The sequence below is a fragment of the Oryza sativa genome, chromosome 11 (assembly GCF_034140825.1).
Source record: "Oryza sativa Japonica Group chromosome 11, ASM3414082v1".
NCBI lineage: Eukaryota > Viridiplantae > Streptophyta > Magnoliopsida > Poales > Poaceae > Oryza > Oryza sativa.
In genome coordinates, this window is record NC_089045.1 from 9,933,272 (window position 1) to 9,954,641 (window position 21,370).

A 21,370-nucleotide genomic window follows, 5' to 3' on the forward strand; every position below is an offset into this window, starting at 1 on the left:
GGGTTTCCTTTGGTTTCTATCCCGAGTTGGATGTGGAGGAGGACCCGTAGGAGATAAGACCAACCCCAATATAAGGGATAAGGCCGGTTCAACTGGAGGAGAATCTACACACAATCCAATTTAGCCAATTGAATCGTTTTTTTCAATATTTCAATCTACTTCTAGTCTAGTTCGTCCATCTTTATCAATTTGCGCCGTAAATCGGCCGCCTTCGCTACGAGAGTGTGAAATCCTTTGTAGGTTTGTCCCGTAAACCTTTCGTTTGCCCACGAGATGGGTAGTTATCTATTGTTTTATCTAAATTAGCTCCGCTAGCCGGTTTAATCTATCAAAACCCATCTTGGTCCAGCTTTTGCTAGATTGGGGTGGTTGGCGACTCTACAATCACCGCAAGGCGTTTAGGTATCCCGATCATGCTTGTCTACTTGTCAAAAAAGTTGCCAACAGCTGCCGCCGGTGGCAGAGCTCCAGTGCAAGCACTACGCTGCTTGAGCTGTTCCCGGATGGGTGGTTCCTCAAGCCTGACAGGGAAGAGAGAAAGAGAGAGGAGAGAGGGAGCTACAGGTTGAAGAATAATATAGGCCCAAATTAACTGAAACAATGTGTAAAGATTAGGTGCAAAGTGAAAGATTGATTTGCCCCTTGTTCAACTTACAACAATGGTAAAACAGGTGACCCATTATGCGATTTACTATTAAATTTATCTTAAATATAGCTACATAAGGGATGTCAACCGTAAATTCTGGCATAAAACATCCCACGTTACTTCCGGTAGTCCATATAGCCCCAACCAGAGTGGGTCCCGCACCCCACCATAATGCGGCCATCTTTTACCTCCTAACCCAATAGGACGGAGGAACTATTAATTAAGATGGGCATCGCTATAAACACAACATGTCTATTATAAACTAACTAGTTGGGTGCCCGTGCGTTGCAACGGGAAATGCCATATATCAATTTCAAATTATGTCCAAGTGAAAAGCTGTTAAATAATCATTGAGTGAAAATCTATCGAGCACAGAAAAAAAAAATCTTGCAAACTAGAGAGACTACAAATCAAAATTGCTCAGTAGACTAATTCCAGTGCGAGAAACTTATTACCACTACAGAATCAGAGTGGCTTTCTGGCGCATTAAACAATATCATGATGTTTATGATATTATAAAAAGGCAGCATAGACAGAAGACCGCTACGAAAATTTGATGGTGACATACAAATTAAAGCAAAAAAAATCTAGAACATTAAGCATATACAGATATGATATTTGTCATGGATGAGCACATTAAAAATCACTCTGCTATAGATATTCTTAGAAGATAGAGAGTTATTCTATTAATTTGTTGAGAGAGTTATTCTATTAATTTTTTGCGAGCATAAACAAAGAAAAAAATAAAAAATTTGATACAATATAGGATATACCATGTAGGTAATAATTACCCTAATGTTGTACATTTGCGATACACTTAAGAAAATTTCGTGCGCCGCTAAAAATTATTCAGATAAATGTCAAATTTCCATCAAGAAATTTCTGCCACGAGTTCACGTGTAATGAACCTGCTAATCTCTATTGGCGTCTCCAGTTCGTGCCAATGTATGGAGCAAACTTCAGTAAAGAAACTATCGACAAAAAGCTTGAGCGTCTAGCAAAATTTGCACTCAGGTGGTCTTCCCTTAGATTCTCAAACTTTCATGTAATCCCCTCCAGCGATTTCTCTCTGACTGAAAACCATATGAACATAATTAGGCTTGCCATATAATCCACGATGCAAGTTTTCATCAACATGATATACTAATGTTAGGAATTTGTCGTATATTTGGACACGATATCTTATAGTTCCAAAGGATCTTTAACTGCTTTTTGAGGACCAGAGAGTCTTTTGTTAGCATTGATTCTATCTGTATTTGAGTGCATGTCTTTAAATCACATAGCAGAAACACTTTTAAGGAAATCTGTCTCCACTATAGCATTATCACCACCAAGTGCAGCGAAATGATTCAACTCATCTTGACAGACAGTAGCAACAGCCAGATAGGATGCATAGGAGTGGGCAGTGATGGTGGAGACCTGAATAATTTGGCAAAACCTGAATGTAATTACTAAAAATCGGCCCCAAAAATCCAAAATTGGCAAAACAATACTTACCACTGGAAATCCCTGCTGGCAGCCGCTGGAGTTTTTACAATCATATATCTTATATAACTGCTAAAAATTTTCACATATAATGCTAAGTTGCTAATTAAACTCAAGCTCTAAATGCATTTTCACATATAATGCTAAATTGCTAACTAAAATCAAGCTCTAAATTCATTTCTATGCTTTCTGATAGAAACTTGCAGATTAGCGTGCAACTTATCTTGATGCCTATTTTCGGTTCAATTAAGAACGAGAAGGAATGCGCTCACCACAAGAAACGAGCACTGACATAGATGCGGTGTGGCGTTGAGGAAGGCCGTTGATGCCATGGCTTGGAACAACGGGAGAAGGCAGCGGCGACAGCAGATGCAGTGGGGGGAGGAGGCGGCCGGCGCGGTGGATGGGTTGGAGTAGCACACAGTTAAGGTTGCACTCCAATTATAATAAGAAGATCAACATCCAATTTTGTAAGAATGTTGTACCTAAAATGTTAACTCATATATCCTGTCAGAAGAAATTAATTTAGAACAGCACATTCAACACGTGTGTGTCTTTGTTGTTTAGCTGTAACTTCACACTTGGAAACAATAACTGAGTCCATTGTTCCCTCAATTTTAACACTTTGATTAGTCACTTTTTGGTCAGTGAACAGTGATGCCGTTAGAGGTGGCATATAGTTAACGTTGAAGTTGAAGCACTTAGGATAGAAATCTTGAAAGAAGGAATGACACTGCAGTAAATAGCACATGTGAAAAGGCTAGATTAAGATGAGGGGAAGAGATCAAAATACATATCCAGTACAAAGCCCAGACCTAAATTGAACAATGTCAAGTGGCTTAATAGTAACATTTGACAAACAATTGCCGCAAATTGCATAATTTAAATGTAAATGAAAGCTTTAAAAAATACGCAGTTGAGATGCAATGCTGACAAAATGCAGTATCACCTTAGACTTATCAGTTCTTCACGAGTAGGCATCACTCCCCTGTGATTTAGCTGAAAAAAAAAATGATTGGTCGGTTCAAATAACCAGAGACATGAGTTATACTCGAGCAGCACTTTTGGCCGAACAAATTAAGATGCTCTAGCAGCTGAATTTTTATAAAAATAAAGAAGCATCAGGTTCCACCCTTGAGCTCCTAGTCTCCCACATTCTGTATAGCACATAGCATGCAACATGAATAATCAGTTAAATTTGAGGCAGCGGTACCTTATACATGCATGCAACGAAATTGGACTGGTTCATAGATTTCTTTGGCAGCATTAAGTCGAACACATTAGTAACACCACAACACCTCAACACTGCAGCAGGATCTAGCCGATCAGGATGGCAAGGTACACTATTAACACTATTCTCGTAAATACAAGAAAGGAAATGTTCTGCTCTGCTGTTTTAAATACATGGGCAATTCTAGGCAGCATCAATCAAATTCGCACATCGCCGCAGGTGGTGCGGGTCCAGGGAATGGGGAATAGGTGAGGAGCGAGGCGAACCTGAGGATCAAGAACGGACCACGAGGTCGACCATCGCTGCCAGAAGATGCCGACGACGAATCGACGACTCAAGTGGGGTTTTCTGGTGTCGCTACGGGCCAGCGGTCATGGAGGAACGGCGGCGCCCGGCACTTAAGACGACGATGTGGGGACGGGAAACGGATTTGATGGGTCATCGTGTGACCACCTCACGATGACGAAGCAGAATGGGAATGGACGAGATGACGGAGAGGCGTCACCCTTGACACGATGCCCTTGATATGACGCGGGGAGGCGGCGATCTGCTGGCGGAAGAACAACGGTGGTCGGTGCCTGAGATGACGACGTGGTGGGGACGGGAATCGGCGCGATGGAGGGAGGAGGGGATCTCATTCGACGGCGGTGGTGCTTGAGGGTGGTGGAAGCGGCGGCAGGTCAGGGAGGCACGGCGAGGAGGAGGAGGACGACGACGACGACGAGGGGCTAGGGTTTCCGCTCCTGTATCCTCTGTTTCCATGGATGGAGGCGGTGGCGTTTTGGGGAGAGCGAGGGGGGCGGGAGGCGAGGAGACAGGCGGAGGTAGGTGCCGCAGGCGGTGCAGGGCGGCGCCGATGGTGGGGCACGACGGCAGGCGGTGCAGGGCGGCGCCGATGGTGTGGTGCCGCGTGGATTGAGGAGGCGGACCGGCGGAGGGGATTCGCGACGAGGAGGATGAGTCGTGGCGAGGGGGGGCGGCGCGAGCTTTTTTTTTTTTTCCCGCTGATTGTGGATCGCGATCCGTAGGAATCGCGCGTGGGTGTTGCGGAGGAGGAGCATGTCGCTCGGAAGCGTGTCTACGTATCTTTCTACGTTGGATGGCACCACTACAGATTTTTTTAAGTAGTAGAGATAGACACATTGATATGTGTTTAGTGTCACTGTCATAATCGCATTCACATATCCGTCATGTTCTCAACCAATGACATAGACGGTATAATGTAATTATTTAAATTATATTAACAAGAAAAAATTAAAGTGCAATACTTCGCCCATCCATCATGGATAATTACATCATATTATCTGAAATGAGAATTTAAAGTAAGGTTCAATTAAGAATCGTTCAACAATCTCATTTATATGAGTTTAGAGAAACAAGTACAACAGCAACTAAATGATGAGGCGATTTCTCAAGATATGTCCCATTGCTAACTTTTTCAGAATAGGTGAAATTTTTGTATAATCTGAAAAGGTGATTCAGATCCATGTGAGCCATATCATGCACCTTCCAACATCTCTCTCTACTTAAATAGAGATGTTTAGAACAAGATTCACTCAAACTTTTAAATTATAATAAGTTTTATTTGGTCATCACTACAAGTTTATACTCACTGTTTCATATTACTTTATTGTTCTAGCATTCAATTTTTGTACGAAATACATGTCGTACTTCTCACATTCAAAAGCACTTAACAGGTAGGGAGCATATCCTATACACATAAGTTTTCCGTGCACACTCCATGCACACCAACTATCAAATGTCACAAAACATTTAAAAAAAATTAGCCGCATACTTCCAATAGTACTACACATATATATAAAATCTTATCTTGAAATTCATTATATTTTAGCCGTATCAAAACAGTCAAAATTCTGACAGTTTTTTACCTCAAAACTATCAGAATTTTGTCTTTTTGTTATGTCTAGAATATCTAATGAATATGAATATGAGATTTTATAGATATGTGAAATACTATTAGGAGTAAATGTACAATTTTTTTGTAGAACTTTTTCGTGACATTTACTAGTTGGTGTACATAGAGTGTGCACAGAAAGCTTGTGTGCATAGGATATGTTCCCTCTACGATTTTTTAGTGCAGTCATACATCAAACCAGTTGCAACCCTCGTCAGCTCATCTCAACCAATCAGAGTTAATTCTTGCTTTCGAGAACAATTGGATGTACTTAATGAGGTAACAACGTTTTGTGTGAGATTTACTACAATCGCAATTAATTTGAAACAGAGAGAGTAGTGATAAAGTGAGCCTATGTATTAAGTTTAGAAGATTGTCCTAAGGTGATGAGTTTACTTTAACACTTGTAAAGATCATTGGCTTTTATATAACTAGAGGATACCCCGCGCGTTGCTGTGAGACTTGGTTAACATCAATTTGTTACATAGGAGGTACAATCTTAAGAATAAACAGAAAAAACAAATAGCTTTTTTGGAGAAATTTTTTTTAGCAGCCCTATCCAAAATTTGTAGATAATTTAGATAACACATATCAATTGAAAATGCGTTTAGCCATAAAGCTCTTTATATGGACTGATGGGCTGAATACAAGTAGATGCGTGTGGAGATAGGCTAATGTGTTCATGTGGGCCACATTTGGCACTGAGGAGGCGAAGAGACTCACCCGGTAACTAACGGGTTGAGCTCTATGTTGCATTCCATCCAACGTCTGAGAAGCGATCTAATGCATTCATCCAACAGCTCACAATTTAATGATGACGTGGAGCACGAGGTTTGATCTTTTGGCCTTAACTTTATAGAAAAAAGGGATCTAATCAACTTTTTTAAGAAAATATAATCTAACAAATTTGCGGTATTATATATGATAGTTTTTTTCTTTGCATATCATTTCTCTTGAAAAACTACGCATTTGTCCAATTATTGAAGGCTAAAGTTTTGAAAGTATGACCAAATATAGTTCTAAGTATCAATACCTATGACAGGAGATATATTAGGTCTACCGGTTCATGTATACAGTAATGATCTATTGTTATAAATCTTGATTAGTCTACAGTGCCGTAGCTAGACAGCAGGAACCACAAATAGCACATATATAAAAGTTTGCCTATAAATTACATCTTTGATTTACTATTTTACTTCGTTCGTTTTTTACACTGCTTATTAGCTGTAGCTCAAATGATCAGAGCCGTTAATTTCAATCTAACAATTGTAAGATGCATAAATTTCCCGCTGGAAAAAAAGGGGAATTTTTAATTCTGAAATTACAAAATGTGATTAAGTATAGCTACCCCTTCCATCCTAATAACAACCAAAATTTGACAGAAATGTTAATAGACATTTTTTAGTTTACCTTCTGAGTAAATTTCACGAGATTACAGATATTAGATTTTACCTTTTTAGTTTACACTCAGTTACATTACATAAAAATTAGATTTTACAACAGCTTTTTTTCTTTAGATTTATGATTTTTTATATGTTTAACCTTTTTTTTATTTCATTCAAAACGGGTTGTATATATTGGTTGAAAATTCTGTAAAATTTGAAGCTCCAAATCTGTAGAAAGATCAATAGGTAGTACCGTATTTTTATTGGCATATATAGAGGCAAATAAAATATAAATTAAGTTTAGTTTAGTGTAAAACTCCTAACAATTAGATTTTCTTAATATATAAGCAGGAAGATGGGCATTGTATCTGAGATTTAAAAAGATGAGCACTGTATCTAAGATTTAAAAGGGAAGATTGAATTGTAGCATCTAGCATGCTTACCACATAGGAGTTGAGCGTCCGGCATGATTCGGCCCACATGATTGGGCTCGTGTCAGAGCATTTTGGTCGGCCCAGGTAGATAGTGCGTTATCACGCGAGAGATTGAGAAGCGCGCAACTATGCGAGGCCAAGCATCAGAAAGTCCTATGAATAGGTTCGAATAGATTTGTTGTAGTCTTGCTTTGAATGAAATAAAGAAGCGAATTGCATAGATTATCTTTTATGGATATTGACTTAACTACCTGTATCTATTATGGTGTCATATTTTTTTAAAAAGGTCAAATCTTATAGCAACTATAGGTCTATATGTTACATATTAAATTACATACACACTTACAATACAATTTCAAATCATATGAGAAGTATGGAAAAGGATTGATTATCTATTTAATTATGAGAAAAAAAATAGTCCAAATAAACATATAAGTAAAAAGAAAATCAATAAGAAAGAATTTGGGAAGAAGGTTACGTACAAGAGAGATAGTTATCATATAGAGTATCACATAGTGAGAAAAAAATGACCACAATTGAACATAAAAATATAAAAATATGATACTTTAATATTAAAGAAAATTGATGTGGTGGTGGTGGTTATTATTATTATTATTATTATTATTATTATTATTATTATTATTATTATTATTATTATTATTATTATTATTATTATTATTATTATTATTATTTATTTATTCGGGTCTATCGGACCATAGTTAATCAGCATGTGTTACCATAAGTCCATATCCTAACACGTGAACACCTCGTGAGAATAGCTAAATAGATCGATACAACCATGCCCATCCAGAGACAATAAAACTATGGTGGTGTTAAATTCATATCGGATGTTTGGATAATTAAGTATTAACATAGGCTAATAATAAAACTAATTGCATAAATAAGAAAAAAAAAATTTAAGCCTAATTAATCTATAATTAGCACATATTTATTTTAGCATCACATAGGCTAATAATGGATTAATTAGGCTCAATAGATTCGTCTTGCGAATTAGTCCAGGGTTATGGAATGTGTTTTGTCATTAGTTTATGTTTAATACTTATAATACTGTCCAAATATCCGATGTGATAGGGACTAAAATTTAGTCCCCGGATCCAAACACCACCTATGATAGACTTAGCATAGTACAGGCCTAATGGGTCATGGCTAATAGACAACTCATTTTTAATTGTGCTAGAGAAAAAAAAAAAGGTAAACTACAGTTTGGGCTACGCATTCTTATATATTTTTTATATTGTACCATTCTTCTATTAATTTTCACATAATAATAGCCATTTTACCTTTCATTTGAACTTAGACGGTCCTTTTTCTAATCCATCTCCAAGCCCGACGACACTACTACTGCTCCACCTCCAAATCCAATGATTGCTACTGTTTCCACGCTAGTTCTCTCCCTTTTTCTTTCTTCCCCTCAAGACATAGCTGGGGAGTTGCTGGATCCAATAAGGAGGAGCCCGGATTAACTTCTCTGCTCTCCAACTGTCGGTTCCTACCTCCCTGAGTCCCTGCTAGTCCAGCGTCACCATCCTCAACGGCAACCATAGCAACAACGTGCATGATGAAGGGGAAGAGATTATACACGTTGGTGGCTAGAGGATGTGGTTACACATGCAGAGACGGACGGGATATACAATGGTGGCTCATGGAGAGGGAGCTATGATGGCAGTGCGAGGAGGAGAGGAGCAACAACTAGTGGGTGCTGGAGGAGTTCGTTGTCATCACATATCCGCAACCGAGTACTACTGACATGTGGGTCATTAGTCATCACAAAGAATGAGTAATATAGCTGGCTTTATATGAAAACTTTTTGAGACATAGTGGTTTAAAGTGATACTGGACCGATTTATCTCTACTATTATAAAAATTGAAGATATTTTTGCCGGTATTTTGGTATGTCATCCGAGCATGAGTCGGCTTTTAAGTTTGTTCATTTTTGAAAATACATATGCGTATTTGAGTCGGTTTTGCTAACTTGAGACGATCGGACTCTTCATTATAACTCTTGATTTTTTTTTAAAATATATATCATCCAAACGAGTTCTCACAATAGATTTCACCTTAACTAAAACGTATAACAATAATAAATTAAAATAGCCTTTACCGGTGCAACGCACGAGTAGTTTTTCTATTGTATATAAAAAAAAGAAAGATGAAATCTTACACCCTGTCTAGCACAACTCTTGATACAACATTTTGTTAGAGCTGAGGTATTTTTCTAATTCCACCCATGTACGGATTTGGATCTAATTATGTTAATAATAATTGGATAAATTATTTTGTTCCTGTTTTCTGAAATTCAAAATTTAAAATTAATACGTTGTATCACACAAATTTAAATCAGTCGTGGCTATGCCACCTTGTCCAAAAATCATTGCGAGTCGATAGCATCTCCCCCGTCCCTCCGCGTCAAAGGAAAATCTCCCGTCTTCGTCTCCGCTCCCTGCGCCCGCGCCGATCTCCATCTCGCGAGCACAGCAGCCGCGCCGTCGTCCTCGTGTGAGCGTCCGCATCCTCTTTCTCATTCATCTCATCTCATCTCGCTCTCCAGTTTTCGTGCGTGCGTGCGTTAACCCTAGCTTATCTTCTAGATCTGGAACAAGCTTTTCTCTTGATTTCATAGCCTTAAACTTATAATACTACAAGTAACAGTTTGTGTTTCTTTCCCCCCCAAAAGTTTGGGGGGTTCAAGTCAACTGAACTGAACCCCAGTATCCCAAGTTGGATCCGCCCCGTCACTGCTTTGCATTGTCCCGCAAATGTCGCTCTGTTGGGCGGATGAGTCGCACGCTGTCGAGTGTCCACCTTTTGATTTGGTGTCGTTCATCTATTGGTGGTGAATTCGCTGCGATGTTGTTAAATCTCTTGGCTTTTGACCAAGTGGATGGGGCGGATGTTGATAGTTAGTGTTTTTTTTTACTTGATTTCATCTTGACTATCTGTTATCCGATTTGGACACTGAAAGAAAAAAAAGAAGTAAAATGGGTTTATGTAGCTGTTTATGAAATGGACAACATATATATTTTTAGTGGATCGATTTGATAAGGGTATGATGTCATTTATACCCTTGTAGTGCATCACTTTTACGTTTTGATCTAGCAATTACCTTTTTTTTCCCTGATATATTGGATGCTTTCCTATAGTGGAGGTAAAATTACATTTGACAAATAATCCTGCTCAGGCTGATTCGTTGTGTTCCTGTTGATGCAGTAACTGTCTGAAATGGACTTCTTTACCGAGTATGGTGAGGGGAACAGGTATAAGATAGAAGAGGTCATAGGAAAAGGGAGTTACGGTGTAGTATGCTCCGCGCTGGATACTCATACTGGTGAGAAAGTTGCTATCAAGAAGATTAATGACATTTTTGAACATGTGTCTGATGCTACTCGGATACTTCGTGAAATCAAGTTGCTCCGGCTACTGCGACACCCAGATATCGTGGAAATAAAACATATTTTGCTTCCTCCGTCGAGGAGAGAATTCAAGGACATTTATGTTGTTTTTGAACTCATGGAGTCTGATTTGCACCAAGTTATAAAGGCCAACGACGACTTGACTCCAGAACACTACCAGTTTTTCCTCTATCAGTTGCTTCGAGGATTGAAGTACATACATACAGGTAATTGGTATGTTCTCACATGAAAATTTGTTCCTTTTCATTGTCAAAAACATGGTTCAGGGGGTGGTCTTCTTGCAAGTGAAGGCATAAGACATCTGTGATCATTTTTTTTTGTTGGTAAAAACTTTTCTACTTAATTCAGTAATGTTCTAATATTTCAAGATGGAATGTTTATCACCTGTGTTAACGAGATAAGGAAGTGGGGAGGCTGACTGACTGAGGGTAAAGGGTGGTAGTAGTTGTGTAGAGCTGGAGGCAGGCCCTGGAAGGTAGAATAAAAAGGGAAGGATGTGGGAAGTAATAAATAGGTCCCCTCCCTCCGTAGGCTTACGGCAACAAGACCAATCCGCTCGATCCACTAATAAAATAAGTTGGAGACTACTAATCTGCCAAATCTGCTGTAGCTTTCCCAACGCCTGGGGGCTCGGCCGCGAGAGAAGAGGCAAACCACGCGATCAGCACCACGACAGAGTAGTAAAGATTTCATCGAAAACTTACAGCAGCTTGCGAAACAAAGGCTAATAGAAAAAAGAGTACAGGTATGACAGGCATAAAATCCACGATTGGGTTGAAAATGGCATAAGCTTCGGGCAATTTGGCAAAGAAAAAATTAGTCGGATAAATAACAGAATTAAAACATCGTTGTGAGAATTCTTAATTCATGAGTTGTAGGGGGCACATATTTATGATGAAGTAAGGCCCATCTGGCCAATTGTTGCCTGTTGCTGTAGAGGAACCCAAAGCAGCGCCAAACCTCACTAATTGACGCACACATTATTACAAAATCTAGGGAAATACACCAAATTAGTTACATCAAACTGAAAAAACAAATCCTTGAATTGCATCAGCATTAATACCATTATCTAATTCATCATGCTTAAGTGCTTGAAATAGTTTGCTTAGAGCCAGTTTCTACAATAACCTGACTCGTACCAAAGCAGATAGCCAGATTGAGAGCTTCAATACATGTAATTGCTTCTGCTTGTAGCACATCTTGTAAATTCATTGAACTCCCAGCTTCCATTGTTTGTTTCAGCATAAAAAGAGCCATCAAGGTTTATTCGCAGCATCATGCTCAATGGAGGTACCCATTTACCTGGAGGCTTCTCTATTGAAGAATTTATAGTAGGATAGACATGTTCTTTGAACTCATAGATCTACCAAGTTACTTGATGAACCACTTCATCACTGGTTGGAAAGCTATCACCAGAGTTAACCTTATTGCGAGTTGATCACCAGTACCAAAGTAAAATTATCACTTTTAATCTAAGGTCTTCCTGTAACAAGAATAGTTACTAACATGTACTCTCTCCATTGAGTCATAGAGCACATGCATACGTCAAGATTCAAACATTGTGATGTTTGATGACATGAATGATATTCAGTTTTGTAATTTAAATGTACATTGGTTCATATTCCTCATAGTTTAATTTTTTAGTTCACACCAGGTCAAACTGCATGATATAAAAATCTAGAGGATGTAGCATGCAGAGTCTGTGAGCTACTGATACAAAGTTATTAATGTAGCTGCTTCAACAAATCAATCATAGGTGCCGTCAAGCTGTGGAGTGTGCACTTAAGCAATAAGCAATTTAAAATTACCAATGGTAGTTGCCACATTACTGTCAAGAACAATGAGACAGATTCTATTGTTTCATATTAGTTGAACAAGTCGATTCAAACAAACATGTATCATTTTTTTTCTTTTGCACATGGAAAGCTGAAAGTAGAAATGTGGCAGGAGTTGGTTTAACTTTCTCTACTTATGTGAAATAAATTATTCAATTTATTTTTGTTACAGTAGCCTGATATGACTGCTCCATCTCATTATTCAATATATTTTGTTATACTAGAATTTTACTGATATGACAGCTGTCTTTCATTATTTGTTTACTGCAGCAAATGTGTTTCACCGAGATCTTAAACCAAAAAATATTTTGGCAAATGCTGATTGTAAGCTCAAAATATGTGATTTTGGCCTTGCAAGAGTTGCTTTCAGTGATACACCAACTGCCATCTTTTGGACGGTATATCACTTTTCCCCCAACAATTTCTTTATGTCCTCAAAGTTTCTTATAAGCATCTATTTCTTGTATTTTTAGGATTATGTTGCAACAAGGTGGTATCGTGCACCTGAACTTTGTGGATCTTTTTTCTCTAAGGTTAGTCACCTTCTTAATATGTTGTAATTTTTTTATTTAAATCATGGTATTTCCAAGAATACCCTTGTTTCCATTTCATTATTGTTGTTATATTTTTCTCTTTTACTGAAGTTAAATTCACACTAAAACACATGGATGATGGATGAAACTATAAAAATAAAATCCCAACTGGGCCATGGCATTCAATTAAGTTGAGAAAAATCCTCCCAAACGTGGTGCACGACTGGTGCACTCAAACCTCCCACGGGGAGCATACTTCTTCCAGTTCCTGTGAGGGGGATTATTTTTGTGTGAAGCCCGGTTCGAACCTGGGTCAGCGGCTCTTCTACTGAAGGCTCTGCCACTCCGCTACAAGCACGTTAATTTCCTTCTTTATATATTTCTATTAAATGATGTATTTCTTTCTCTTAATCTAAGTGCAGTAGTATTTCTAATAAAGACCAAACACATAGATGTGCCAATCTGCTATTCTGCTATCGGTTTTGTTCTAATTATTGTGTTGCCACTAGCTGCTTGCAAAAGTCACCAAAACGCCACTGCCATTAAATCGAATTGACATGATTAGGTCAATTTCTATTGACCATTTATGCACATGTGCCCTTCGAAAATCATAAGAGAAAAAGGAGAATCTAAGTGTGGCCTACTGCTCTGCCAATGGATTGCAGCTTCCATGTCCATTTTGTTGGCTATGGTGTGGCAAGGGCAGAAGCTGAGGTCAAGCAGCCTGTCAGTGATTTTTTTTAATGAAATTGTTCATCTGATTTGGGTTTTCTATTCTTGACAAACGATAGTATGTATTGGTACCATATTGTGAATTGAGCATTTGAATGAAATCCTGCAAATCAATCCAGTAAATAGGGGTGCTGATGCATTGATGGGCACCACTATCACGTTGCATGGGAAATATATAAGAGAGATGGAGAGCATGAGAGAGATAAGAGAGGAGATGATGATTCAGGATACCTCAGTCCTGTCAGTGGCTATGTCAGTAGGTTTATATTAAAATTTAGGATCTAGATAAGACACATGACAAGTTTAGGAGTCCGTACGGGGAGCTAGCTGACCCATCACAACAAGTTGAAGGACAGCTAGTACATTTTACTTCTTTTAATACAATATCACCTTTTTCATTACTGACGATGTCCTGTACTCCTGTTTGTTGCTCTTGCAATGAAATGCTGTCTAGTTCCAGTTGCTGGCTATATTTTTCTTTGTACATATAATGCCTGGAGTATCGGTGAACCTTATACTGTTCAAATTCTTGCAGTACACACCAGCAATAGATATATGGAGCATCGGTTGCATATTTGCAGAACTTTTAACAGGAAAACCTCTTTTCCCCGGGAAAAATGTGGTGCATCAACTTGATATAATTACAGATCTTTTGGGGACACCTTCTACAGAAGCAATATCTAGGGTAAGTATGTGTCGCCATACATAAGTGTTTTATGCCGACTAATTTTCTAATGGTTGGAGTTACATGTACTCTTTATGCACTAGATTCGAAATGAGAAGGCCAGGCGATATTTGAGCAGTATGAGACGCAAAAAGCCTATACCATTTACTCAGAAGTTCCCAAATGCAGATCCACTTGCATTACGTTTGTTGGAGAGAATGCTATCTTTTGAGCCCAAAGATAGGCCAAATGCTGAAGAGGTACAACATCATCCCTTTTTATTTTATTTTTAATCATGGTAATCTAAAACAACAAAAGATAATGTATTGTACATATTTTCAGGCTCTTGCCGATCCTTATTTCAGAAACATAGCAAATGTAGATAGAGAACCTTCAGCACAGCCTGTGACAAAGCTGGAATTTGAGTTTGAAAGGAGGAGGATTACAAAGGAAGATATAAGGGAACTCATCTATAGAGATATTCTGGAGTATCATCCAAATATGTTGAGGGAATACCTTGAAGGGACTGAGTCAGCTGGTTTCATGTACCCTAGGTGCGATGATTTTTAACTACAACATGCTTCACCAAAGTGAAGTGCCTCATGCAATTTCAGAGTATAATTTAATGGTTGATTGTTTGCAGACAGACCAGGTCATATTGGACATGCTACTAGCCTTTTGTTTTCTTATCGTTAATGTCTGCATGTGCATAAACAAGGCATGCTCTTTACACATTTTGTTCTGTCAAGGTGTCGTGTCATTTCTTTACACTCGGTTAGGTGTTTTTGCATGGTGTGTATTGTCTATGTAAGGTCGATTTCTTATTTATAGCAAAATCAGTTTTGATGGTTATTTTTGTTGTCAAAACTCCGTCTATCTTTCACTGTGCTTCCCTCAGTTGGAATTTTGAGTAACAAAATAGAAAGAAAAAACCCTTATAAACTAATTGGTACACCTGAATAACCTGATTCTGGTGGGCTTACACTGAACTATTGCATTGTCTTTGCAGTGCGGTAGATCATTTTAAAAAGCAGTTTGCATATCTTGAAGAACATTATGCTAAGGGATCAACAGCAGCTCCACCTGAGAGGCAACATAACTCTTTACCAAGGTAATGTTTCTATAGTTTCGTCTATATGTCTAAATTATCTTGTAAAAAAATACGGCTTAAATTAGCAGGTAGCACTTGATCATTTGTTGACTTTCTACGATTCCGTAACAGACCTTCTGTGTTATATTCGGATGACCGTCCACAAAACACAGCCAACATCGCCGAGGATCTTTCAAAATGTGTACTTGGAGATAATACACAAAAAATGCATCAAGGTTCTGCTTCTGTTTGTGCGAATAGAGTTCCTCAAGGTAACACATGAAGCTGCTATGAAGTTGATGTAACATCATATATAGTAGCTGATTTATTATTACTGCACCTCAATAGCTCCATCCAAATTTCAATAAAAAAAAATAGCTCCATCCAAATTTTCACCGTATTTTGTGACAAGCAGATGACATCTGATCCAACAGATGTATGTTGTGTACTAAATTCTTTTGGTGACAAATGTTTAGAAAGAGCCCAAAGTGATAAATACTTAATGGTTCTGCTCTGTTGTCATACAGAGGCTGAGCAATCTGTCATATTGTGGTTGCTCCACCAGTCCACTAGGCCATGCAAGTACAGAAGCAAACGATTACCGTGCCAAGGGCCACCATTCAGTCGTGCACAGCTGTGTCAGTCTCACAATTTGAGAATCAGCAAACGCAATAGTACATATGGATCCTTCCTTTGGATCAGCTCTGAGTCACATAGTAATATTAAACTTTGTGGTGCAAAGTTCTTTTAAATTTGACTGACCAATCTGGCCATTAAACTCTCGGTCCTTTTTTATATCTGTTAATTAACGGCTTCAGTTTGTCCTTGTTTTGCACAAAGGCACAACTGGTGTCCATAAGTTAATCTAAGTTAATGATGTTGGCAAATATTGATTCACGAGTAGTAAATCAGCTACAAGAAAACTAATATCCTGAACCATTCCTCTTAAAATGGAATCTTTCTAATACTGTTGTTTTTCTTTTTGACTTAAAACAGCAGGAGAGCCTCCTCCTGCACTATATTAATATATAGATAATATTTACACAATATTAATACTGTTCATTCATTTTATAAATATTTTAGCAGGAAGATTGTGAGTAACTCTATGCAAATCACTTTGTATGGCAGGTGGTGCTGCAAGACCTGGTAAAGTTGTTGGTTCTGCGCTTCGATATGGTAACTGCTCAACATCTACTGCTGAGCAATATGAGCATCGACGAACCGATAGAAACCCAGCATTGGCTACTAACACTGTTTCTCCCCGAGGCTCTTACCCCTGAAGAAATCCATCCTGCAAGACTGAAACAGGTGATTCTGAAAGGATCGATGTGAACCAAGCTGGGCAACCAAAGCCATACATACCAAACAAACTACCTGCTACTGTTGATGGCCGGAGCGCCCACTGGTAGGCAACAAGGTATGTGTGCGCAAATGAAACAGCAAATCCTTTGCCTTACCAAGGTTCCGAGGCATCGGCGCGGATTACCATTTCTAAGTTGTTACATGCTGACACATTCAAAGATACTATTCTGTACAGAGTTGTATTAATTACAGATCTTGGTATGCTCTAGAAGACTGAAGACTAAAGTACTATAGAAATATATTTCATATCCTGCGTGATAGGCTGCTAGTTTCCGTTCTTTTTGGATCGGTTGCAAAAATACCCACAGCAGAAGCTTACACGGTATCTACTACAGTTCATGGTATACGCATAGATTACAACTTCTGACTTGACTCTGTAGTTCATCACTTTGTTCTTAAAGCTGGTGACTTCACATCGTCTGATTGTTGATTAAACGTGGAAGTTTTGAAGCCCTGGAGTATCTTGGAATGCTTCTAGTAAGCTGTCATTCAAATGTAATATTTAACTATATCATTTTGTAGACTTTTCAACACTATTAGCTGGGAAGATTATGTTAATTTGAGATGCTTTTCTCTCCCCCTCCTTTTGATGTGATATGGAGTTGTCTCATGCTCAGCTTTTCTTGAAAGCATATGAAGATCAAATGTGCAAGTTCATCTTTACCTGCATACCCTTTTCCTGATGCCTGCCATCCTTATGATCTAATGGTTTGCTTACCAGTGCCAACACATGCAAAATTCATCCTTATTTTCAATCTGTCTACAGTGAAATAATTGAAGGAATGGATAAATGGAACTCTTGGAGGCGACGTAGTACGGGTTCTATTTGTCTCCACATAATGTGACATTACCAATAGAGGATGGGAGGAGTATCCTTTCCAGTTTCTACGTGTGCTATTTTCATTGACTGCTTATTCACGCTCGATTCTGGGGAAGCTCCCGATGAACATCTGTGGAAAGGCGGTCACATGCTCGCAACCGTTCGCCTTGAGAACAGAGAGCACGAACCCTGCCACCACCCGAGAGCACCCTTCTCCGTAGATGCCTGCTGCATCGGCAATGGCGCCACCGGCAGTGGAGCTTCACTCAGTGAACTCACGAGCAGGAGCCCCTTTGGCCGGTAGCTCGCCGGGCAAAGCACCCAGCCAGTCCAACGCAAGGCGCAGGACATGGATAGCCTGCACGGGCGGCCGATGCAGCTTCATCGCATAAACGAGTAGCCTCGGTACCGGACCGCCTTCAGCTGAGCAATAAGCGCCTCCATTTGCGCTTCGGAACTCGTGGAGTAAGCTGTGAGGCCATTGACTCTTCTCGAGCTCACCCCGCTCCGCCCGAAGCCTCTTCACTTGGGCCCTTGGACTTCATCAAGGCTTTGGCCGTTACGGCATGATCAAGCATCGCGTGCTTCCTGCCAGCCTCTATGTCCTAGAGGCGGTTCTTGTAATCGTCTAGGCGGCCCGAGCAAGTTGCTTACCGTTACTTTGGGCCGAAATCTGAGCGAACGAAACACGGCTTCTGGAGCGCGCACTCCGAAGCTGAGGTTTTGGCCGTTGGCTGCTTGCCCTTGCGATGCACCAAGGGCGAAAGGGGCGGAATAGCCGGCGCATCACCAAACATAGTAGTGATGTCAGTGTCTAGGGAAGCCGCCGTGGACAAAGGATGAGACTCCGACGAGGGTGAAGCCACGCGTTCGGCAGGCTAGGCACGTCTGGGGAAACAGGGGAGGCAGGCGAAGAAGATTCGCTGTCGCTAAACCCCCGTGCTAGCATGACACCTTCGACCAGCTTGATACGTCGGGTCAGCTCCACTATGGCACCCCAAGACTTTGGGTGGCTGGGTAGGCTCTGCCGTCTTTGGTTTCAGCCCACCGACGACGCGTTGCGCGATCGCCACCAAAGCTTCGGCTCCAGCCAGCTACGTCTCGAGGGGAATCGTATGTCCCAACACCGTCTTTTAGCAAGGGCATAGTCTCAGGGCCTGGCGTGTACCTAGGGATTCACTTGTGGCGAAGCAAGCAGTGGCATTAGTGTCCATGGCGTCCTCACCTAGGTAGTCGTCACCCTGATCGTCTGCTTCTGCTTCTGACTCCACCTCAACGTCCTCGGCGTCATCGGCATCGGAAGGATCTTCAGAAGGGGCAAGTGTGGCGGCCTTCGCTGGACGAGCCACCTTCGCTCTACCCGACGCCGAGGCCATGGCCACCGCTAGCTTCCTTTTTCGGGTAGACCAAGGCTCCACGTCATCGCCAAGCACGACCTCCTTGGTGGGATTCTCGCGCAAAGGGAGCTTCCCGACGAAGAGGCCGTTCGTCCGTCCCTCGGTTTGTCGAACAACCATGATCCCGTACTCCTTGGGGATCATATCCCCAATCAACTTCTTTGCCTCCCCCTCAACTTCGCCTAGCAAAAGCAAATGAAAAGGAGAAGAAGGAAGGGATGCCAACTAACCCAAAATCACCGAAGAAAACACCATTTACACAAAGAAAGGCCGAAGGCCTTGTCAGCGGGATCGAGAGAAACGCCCCAGTCGCATGCCAAGGGATTCACCCTCAGCATGCAAAACTCCACCAAATCCCGGTAGCTGAATCGACAAGCTATCTTTTGAAGAAGGGTCCAACGCGACAATGTGGGGCTTCATCTCCGTGTCAACAGCCTGGCGTCGAGTCCGAAAGGCGGTGAAGTTGTCATAGCCAGTGGGGTACGGGACTTTGTGGTGAACCATTTCTCCATCCATTGGCGGCCCCACTTCGGCATGAAGGCCGAAATCGGCCATAGGTCAGCGCACTCTAGCCGAAAGTTAGTTGACGCTGCCGTAGATAGTCTTCTTTGGCCCCGCAGGCGTCGCCACCATCTTCGTGAATGTTCGAGACATGTCACGAGGGCCTTCGACCGAAGATGCCGAAACCATCACACTTGCGAAACGCTGCTTGATGATCAAGGAGTTCGCTTGGGGCGAAACAGTGGGGGCGTAGTCATGAGGATTCACCACCTTGTCCACGGGACTTGTCGCCAAGCTTCTGTCAGGGGCGAAGCCGTCGGGCTAATCTGGAGGGGTTCGCCCATGAGCCAGACGCCTTTGCCAACAGGCCCAAGAAGGCCATTCACTGTACATGGGTTGACCCAAAGGCCCACTCAGAAGGCCCAAGAGGCGTATAGACTTCGGCCTAAGGAATACAGGGGCAACTTTCGCCAGGTTGATCTGCAAGGTCTTTTGCTTGTAGCTGGGGTAGAATGTCGAAGCTTACGTTGACGACATTGTCGTTAAAAGCAGGAAAGCTTCCGACCATGTGTCCAATTTACAAGAAACCATTGCGTTTGGCCAGAATCGAGCTGAATTCGGAGAAGTGTGTTTTTGGTGTTCGGACTAGTAAGTTGTTGGGATTTCTTATGTCCGAAAGAGGCATAGATGCCAACCCAGAAAAGATTGATGCTATACTGCAAATGCAGCCACCAAAGAGCGTACGAGAAGTACTAAAGTTCACGGGGCGAATTGAGGCTCTCAGCTGATTCTTATCAAGAGCAACCAAATGATGTTTGCCATTTTTCAGAATTCTCTGAGGGCTGGTGTCATGTCCTGATAAATTCATCTTGAGTTAAAAATCATTCTTTAAAAGGAATGATAGAATTAATTAAAATTCAAAAGAAATAGGAAAACATTAAAATATGTACGATAAAAAATCAAAAGTGGCCCAAAGTATTTTTCTTAAATTCTCCTTGGTATAAAAGGAGCCCTAAAATTTTACTTGAATTTTCAGAGCACCGAAAATATTTATTAAGCAACAAAAATAATTATCAGAGCTTATTAAAAATAAAAACCTAAAAACAATCCTCCTTTTCCCCAAAGTTCCCCTCCTCTCCCTCGGCCCGTGGCCGAAGTCCTCCCTCATTCCCTTCTCTCTCGGGCCTCCCCATGCCCCGGCCCACTTCCCTCCCTCTCTTTTTCCTCCCCTCTCTCTCCCAGGACGCCCCTCCCTCCGCTCCTCCTCCCGGTCTGCCCCGGTCCAGGTCGCCCCGCCCCTCCCACCTGGGCCGCCTCCCGGGTTCGCGGTCGTCACCTAAGGTTCGGAAGGCTTTTCTCTCTGAGCAAGGCAAGTCGCATCATCCTTGAGCAGATTGAATCCCAGTTTATAAAATTACTTTATTTTTAATTATTGCATTACTACTTTATTTAAATTCTCGCGCTATCACTGTTTTATTTAGCTTTCCTATTATTCCTTGTTATAGCCTTATCATTTCTATTGTTATAATCACCTTGCTCACCCTAGGAAAATATAACCCCAACTATTCATGGTTCCACTAGTATGAATTTAGGTAGATGCTTCGCTAATTAATTAGGCAACACTAGGTGGTTTTATAACTTTAGACTGTGGGAATTCTCATATCAGTTTGACATTATGAAATGGTTGGCTTATGTTGGAATTGGACATACACCTCCCCTCTATTCAAAACCCCCAATATGGTTTTAGGCTAGCTTCGAGGTGCATGGTTTTGATAGTAGCACCTCGGCCATCATAAAGACCGGTCTTCGGGCCTCAGTTGCAAAGCACTACCGTACTTCTACATGTCTAATGGGTAAGGCTTAGTTTGTAGCTAAGTCTGGTAATGAACAAAAGGACATGGGTAGAGAT

The 21,370-nt window shown here is 40.8% G+C and overlaps 1 protein-coding gene and 1 long non-coding RNA gene across 4 annotated transcripts; one reads left to right on the top strand and one right to left on the bottom strand.

Moving 5' to 3' along the window:
• Positions 1-1,379: 1,379 nt before the first annotated feature.
• LOC9266110 (uncharacterized) lies at positions 1,380-4,423 on the bottom strand. 2 transcript variants are annotated; one of them, XR_010737873.1, is made up of 4 exons: positions 3,629-4,423; positions 3,081-3,130; positions 2,404-2,638; positions 1,380-1,719 (listed from the first exon to the last, which is right to left on the bottom strand). It is a non-coding gene; the product is annotated as an uncharacterized lncRNA (long non-coding RNA). The 2 variants fall into 2 exon arrangements; XR_010737874.1 differs by having other exon boundaries at positions 1,380-2,065.
• A 5,064-nt stretch (positions 4,424-9,487) lies between these two features.
• LOC4350264 (mitogen-activated protein kinase 15-like) lies at positions 9,488-17,322 on the top strand. 2 transcript variants are annotated; one of them, NR_186759.1, is made up of 11 exons: positions 9,488-9,613; positions 10,325-10,442; positions 10,523-10,733; positions 12,633-12,760; positions 12,836-12,895; positions 14,163-14,312; positions 14,396-14,551; positions 14,634-14,845; positions 15,301-15,402; positions 15,514-15,653; positions 16,510-17,322. NR_186759.1 is itself a non-coding variant. In NM_001423187.1 (10 exons), exons 2-10 carry the CDS (start codon positions 10,337-10,339, stop codon positions 16,659-16,661), a joined length of 1,497 nt encoding a protein of 498 aa, NP_001410116.1. In that variant the 5' UTR covers positions 9,488-9,613; positions 10,325-10,336; the 3' UTR covers positions 16,662-17,322. The 2 variants fall into 2 exon arrangements, 1 of the variants encoding a protein (NP_001410116.1); NM_001423187.1 differs by having other exon boundaries at positions 10,325-10,733.
• Positions 17,323-21,370: the final 4,048 nt, after the last annotated feature.